Source organism: Pteropus alecto, unplaced genomic scaffold (genome assembly GCF_000325575.1).
Source record: "Pteropus alecto unplaced genomic scaffold, ASM32557v1 scaffold338, whole genome shotgun sequence".
Taxonomy (NCBI): domain Eukaryota; kingdom Metazoa; phylum Chordata; class Mammalia; order Chiroptera; family Pteropodidae; genus Pteropus; species Pteropus alecto.
Genome location: NW_006441995.1, coordinates 369,445 through 375,309, shown reverse-complemented (window position 1 = coordinate 375,309; position 5,865 = coordinate 369,445). Strand labels below are relative to the sequence as shown.

At 37.3% G+C, this 5,865-nt stretch overlaps 1 protein-coding gene across 1 annotated transcript in view; it reads right to left on the bottom strand.

Moving 5' to 3' along the window:
* The window catches only part of SLC1A3 (solute carrier family 1 member 3), an 82,355-nt gene extending 77,135 nt beyond the window's left edge, over positions 1–5,220 (bottom strand). The window contains exons 1-2 of the mRNA XM_006919487.3: positions 5,087–5,220; positions 3,230–3,502 (exon numbers count right to left, since the gene is read on the bottom strand). Coding sequence (XP_006919549.1) covers positions 3,230–3,410 — 181 coding nt within the window. The 5' untranslated portion in view covers positions 3,411–3,502; positions 5,087–5,220. The remainder of the gene's footprint in view (positions 1–3,229; positions 3,503–5,086) is intronic.
* Between the last annotated feature and the right edge of the window lie 645 nt (positions 5,221–5,865).

Genomic DNA, 5,865 nt, shown 5'->3' with positions numbered 1-5,865 from the left:
GAGTGGCATTCTATGACTTGAACATAACAACAAAAGACTTTCCCTGATTTCAGCAAGATGTCTGAGGTCACTCAAACACAACTTAGCACGGTTTGAAACAAGAAAGTGCTTCCTGGAGGAAGAAAGATAGTAACCACTCCTCTCAGTGTGGTTTTGTTAGACAGATGTCTGCAACAGCCCTGGAAGACACTTTATCTAAGGCTTTAATAATGAACTCTCTTAAAGGGACTTAGTACTTGGCACTATCTGCTCCTATTACAGGGGCTTTGTTACATGAGCATGGCCCATGCAGACTTTGATATCGTTTAGAAATGATATTAGAAATGTCATTGCTTAGACATCAAGTTGCACAAGGGGTTCTATGCCTGTGCTGGCAGAGGAATTGGTACTAAATTATTTACAATTCTCTGCTTTATTCTGAATATACGGATTTACATTTCTTTACTTCTCTTCCATGATATTTTCTAGTTTCCATTTCTACATACCAAATGTACATTCCTTTGTACTTCTAGAAGACAAAACAAAATAGATTGAGCAAAAAATTTACCCCAATATATAGGTTTTCCCAGTCTTTTTTACTAAAAGTGATTAAATCTAAGAATTTGAGAACCAAGTAACAGCTATAGTTCTCATCTTTTGGGAAAATAACTATTTTATTCTTCCTTACTAGCATCTTTCTAGTTTATTCCTATGCTGCAGCAAATAAATTGGAAAGTTGGTGTTCAGACATCTTCTCTCCTTATTTCTTTTAGGGTGACGTAAACATGGTAGTACCCAGTGACAAGCTAAGTGAAACTGAAGGGTTCTTCCTTCTCTCCTAAATCTGTTTGCTACTAAGTTGTCTATTTGTGATTCCAAGTTTTTGGTGTAGACTCAGTGGTCTCTCTGACTGTCAATGAGCTCTTTTTATTTGTTTCTTTGTTAGTGCCTTTTTCTTGTTACTCTACCTCCTCAGTTTTCATTAGAAAAGCCAACCATGAGGGCATCCTGCCAAGTTATCTACCACAGCTCAGCCAACTCATTGCAGTTCTCACAAATCTTAGGAAAGTCCTCTTTGGGCTGGGAAATGATGCCAGAACACATAGAGAAAATGGACTCTCAAATCCTGGCATCTTCCTTCTATTAAAAATGTTATTTCTTTGTAATCACATAGGAACTTCCTTATCCACCAATATGCTTTCCATGTTCAGGTTTTATTACTCTTCATTCCTCTATTTAACTGAAACATTTCTGTCCTAGAATTTGATCTCTTCTCGTGTTTAGAATACCATTTGAATAAGCATTTCTGCATCTTTTCCAAACATACTCCAGTATCACGAATCTCTATTATTATACATATAAGATTGCAAAATTAGTTATTAAATAAATGAGAAGGATGTGGTTTAATCATTTGTAGAAGGATTATAAGTTTTCTGCTGAATTTAATTGGGTAAATCACATAGTAAAATGACAATGCCATGTGAATGCATCCAGCAATGACTTGCTCACTGGCCTCCACCAACACATAGCAGCATTTCCCCTCCTGACATCTCTCACAAGATGTCAACTAGTCAGCAGAGCAGAGAGGCAGGATGCAGAGTGGCTGAGAGAATGGCCTCTGGCACTAGACAGCCTGAGTTTGACTTCTAGCTCTAGCATTTACTAGCTGCATGACTTTGGGCAAGTTGCCTGATTTCTCCATGATCAGTCTCCTTATCTATAAAATGAAGATCATAATAATCATTCCTACCCACTCACTTCATAGGCTTGCTTAAGGATTAAGTAAGTTAATATATGTAAAATACCTAGAAAGTAGCTGGAATAGTACTATATATAAAAGTTCATTATTATTATGTAGCTATTGCTTATTTTGACAACAACTATAATTCAAAACAAAAAAATGAGGTGACATGCTGCATTACACATCAATGTCAAAGACAATGACAAAATACTGAAATACTTCTTCCAGGAATGTATTCAAACCTGGGAACCCACTAAAGAAAGCCGTTACTTCCCTGAGTCATCAAGACACTTTCTCTTTGAACACCTCTAAAATTAACTGAATAGTCATTTTTCATCAACTATACTAAAAGGAGCCAAAGATGTTGAGCAAGAATGTATCTAAGGTCTTGTGGCAAACTACTCTTCTGCTATATTCCTATTTGTCTGCAACTTAAGAATACTATTTTTCTTTTTTTGGATAAAGTTATAATTACATTTATATACTACAGAATTTTCTTAGTTTTTATTGTCATTACCTTTTTATATTTGATGGAGATCATGGCAAACACCAAGGAAGAGATTAAAACTATATACAAATGCCTCTTTTTTTGGTGGAAGATTATTAGAAATTTGAGTTAAAGTTTCGTTTGTTTGTTTGTTTGTTTTTACAGCATGGCATTGATTTACATGTTTATCAGCCAAAAGATTTCTATATGAATTCACTCAAAAGTTCCAAGTATGTAAGTAGTTTTTTCAGCTATATTTTAAAGCAGAATCAATGCCACCCATAAATAATAAACTATAATTCAGATACCAATAAATTAAACAAAATGATACTGTTTGATTAGTATAGATTGCTGTCAACAATGCTAAATTTCTAAGAGGCTGAAACGTTTCAAAAAAGGTATAGCTATTTACGGCAGGCGCTTCAAGACAATGAATGAAAGAGATCTGTGTTAACATTTTCCCCAACTTACCTTTCCCAGTCACTTTATGAAAGAATGCAAACACATAAAAGATTTGGCCTTTATGTCTAAATGTTAGGTACTCAACTTCAAGTCAGCACCAGTTAGAATACGATTACTATTAGGGACTTGTATCTCTTTTTGGGTATACTAATTGTATAATTAGTTTTAAGTGAAAGTGACATTGTATAATGATGACATTTTGGGCAAGTCTAGAGGCTTGCTTATTTTTATTGTTATTTAACTGCTCAGGCCTAATGATTAAATGATCACTCTTTTGTCCTTACATGAGATGGGAAAACATTTGATTTACTTTTCTTTCCACACAATCATTTGATTTGCATAATGCCTAATGATGCTTCTTTTAGATTCCCATGTGTTTATTGCTCCAAACATGCCAACAGATTGTCATTTCATGGGGGGAAAAGAAGCTTCAAATTTAGAAGAAAACCTGGGCTATCATTTAGAATACCTACAATCAGTCCATTTGATAATATTCCCAGGCAGCCAGATACCCCAGAGAAACAAGATCCAGTTTTTTGGGTTGTTATCAAATGACTTACCCACAATGACTGCTGTGACAGTGAGCAGTACAAAAGCATTCCGAAATAGGTAACTTTTAACATCCTCCTTTGTGATGTTCTGCACTTTCTTCTTGGCCAAGAGTGTGCGTTTACGAACTCCTTGCTGGAATCTCTCCATCCTGCCTCCCATCCTGGGCTCTTCTCCATTGCTTTTAGTCATATTTTACTTCTTTAGAAGTGTCTCTTCTTCGTACTTCAATGTCTCGGAATCACCCCCAGAAAGTTAGACCTCTTTGATATTAGAGAACTCAGCTAGAACAAGAGAGAAAGAGACAAGAGTTAGAGTCTCCAGGGGTGAGAAATCCGTGAGCTCCACACCAGGAGAAGCTGTTGTCAAACTGCATAATCTCAGGAGTCAGGGGCCAGAAAGTCACAATGCCAGTTTTCAAGGTTAGAATGTGCATATTTTACTGGGCCACGTGGGAGAAGTGTGCATAAATTCAGAATATATGAGCAGAAATTTGTGTTCTATTTTTAAAAATACATCTTTCTCCTTCCAAAGAGGCTATAAAAGGGTTCATGGGAGCTGAGTTGACTACCCTCAAGCCCCCCCTCCCCCCAGAACCTAGCAGAGTACTTTGCACAGTGTTCACCCTCAATAAATGTCCAACTGTACTGAATGCACAGGAAATAATAATTACTTGAAGGCCAATGCTGTATACATGGTGAAGGTATAACCGGGTCAATAAAGTGGTTTAACATATTGACATTTCACAGTTGGAGCTTTCTGTTATATATAATAAAGTATTTTCTTCGTTAAGAAAAAAACCCATGATATTATCAAAGAGTGATATGGCCATGGAAAGAACACAAGTAGCCACAGGACTTGGGGAAATACATTTAACTATTTCACAGAGTAATTTAAAAAGTTTTCCTGTGAAGTAAGCAAAGTACTCTGGGCACATCTATAAATAATCTAAAATCACAATTGATTATTGTTACAAGTAGATATCCTAAGTATTATTTGTCTTTGTGGCAAACATACTGAAGTCTTCTGAGGAAACTATTACCAGCTTCTAAGTATTTTAGAATTTAGGATTTTTAGAACCAATGAGGAGATGAATCCAATTTTCATTCCAAACATTACAGTGTGTGGTTTCTAGTTTCTTTAAAGCGCTCCTGGGTTATTCGAATATATCTGAGTAAATCTCTTCTTGGTGGAAACCCGACGTTTCGAAACATCAAGGGATACCTCCTGCTACTTTACAAGATTTCTTATCCATAATCTTTCCCATGGAGCAATCCAAGTAAAAATCAGTCCTGCCTGCGGACGTGTGTATCTGGCAACGCAAGTAGCCAGCGTGTGCGTCTGTGGGGGAGGTAACTGCAAAGGACTCCTCGGGAGCTTTTGGCAAATCCAAGTGTGGAAAGAAAAGATTTGCCTTAACAGTTTTGACTTTTAAATAAAATTACAGGGTGAGGTCAGAGGTAATGAGAGTTACAAATTATTTAAGACCTCACAGCAGATTAAAAGTCTAGGGAGAAATGAAGAACAGGAGACGCAAGAGACCAGATTTATTTATTTATTTTTACTAATCTCTGATTCCTTTTACCAGCCAGTCAGTCATTTTTAAAACAGACCAGCTCAGCCTTGATTGTTTCTAGATCTCTAACCACAATCTGACCCTAATCCGTCCTTGAATGACTCAACTCCAAATTAACAGAGGGCATAAATAGACACCACATGCGGATGACATGAAATTACTAACATGGACTTTATCTACCAAAATGGCTAGCTTTTACTCTCGCTACTCCTCTGCTAGGGAGACAAAATCCACTAACACAGAAGTGGAACGAGAAATTAAACTCGGCGGGAATACAGGACGTCGGACTTACCTTTTTCTGACTTTGTAACGGGTGGGAGATACCCCAGGCAATGACAAGGTGAATTTCCCGGCAGGTAGCAGCGGCGTAGCAAAACGCAGTGAGCCAGGCATGCATGTGCTCTGAAACTGCAAGTTACTATCAGGGCAACTTAAGAAAAGGGGCGGAGTCTGTGCCCGGGAAAGGGGGAGTGTGGAAAAATGAAAACACTGCAGGGAAAGGACGGGGGAAGTCCGAGGTTTCTGGAATATTGATTAATCTTGGCGCACCAGAGCATGCTTGATGGCTTTGTTTTGCTCCTTAGACCACTTTCACGCTTTGTCAGTTCACTTTCATTAGAAATGCAAAATCGGGACCAGGAAGAATTGAAGAATAAAGCGCACACACACTCAGAAAGCTGGAAGTCTTGATTAGAACGTTTCAAAGAAGATTTTTCTAAGGCTAAATTTAATTATCTCACATTATTACAGGTTTCCTCCCCTTAAGGAAACATGAGAGTGTGCTCTTTTGCCTGGTTGTACAACTGTTATGAAAGAGTCCCTCTTTTTAGAATTGGGGAAATAAGTGACATTTCTTGGGAAGACTCAGAACACAATCAAGTATGGAGGGGCAAAAAAAAAAAAAAAATGCTTACTACAATTCTCTAAACTTGCCTAACGTTACTCAAAACACAAGATGAGACATGCCTCTGTTTAAGCAGTTTAAACTCTATTATAACAAATCTAATTTAGCTCAAACTGCCTGCCTGGAAAAGACTAAAATAGTTAGAAACGCAGACCAGGATCTTTGCT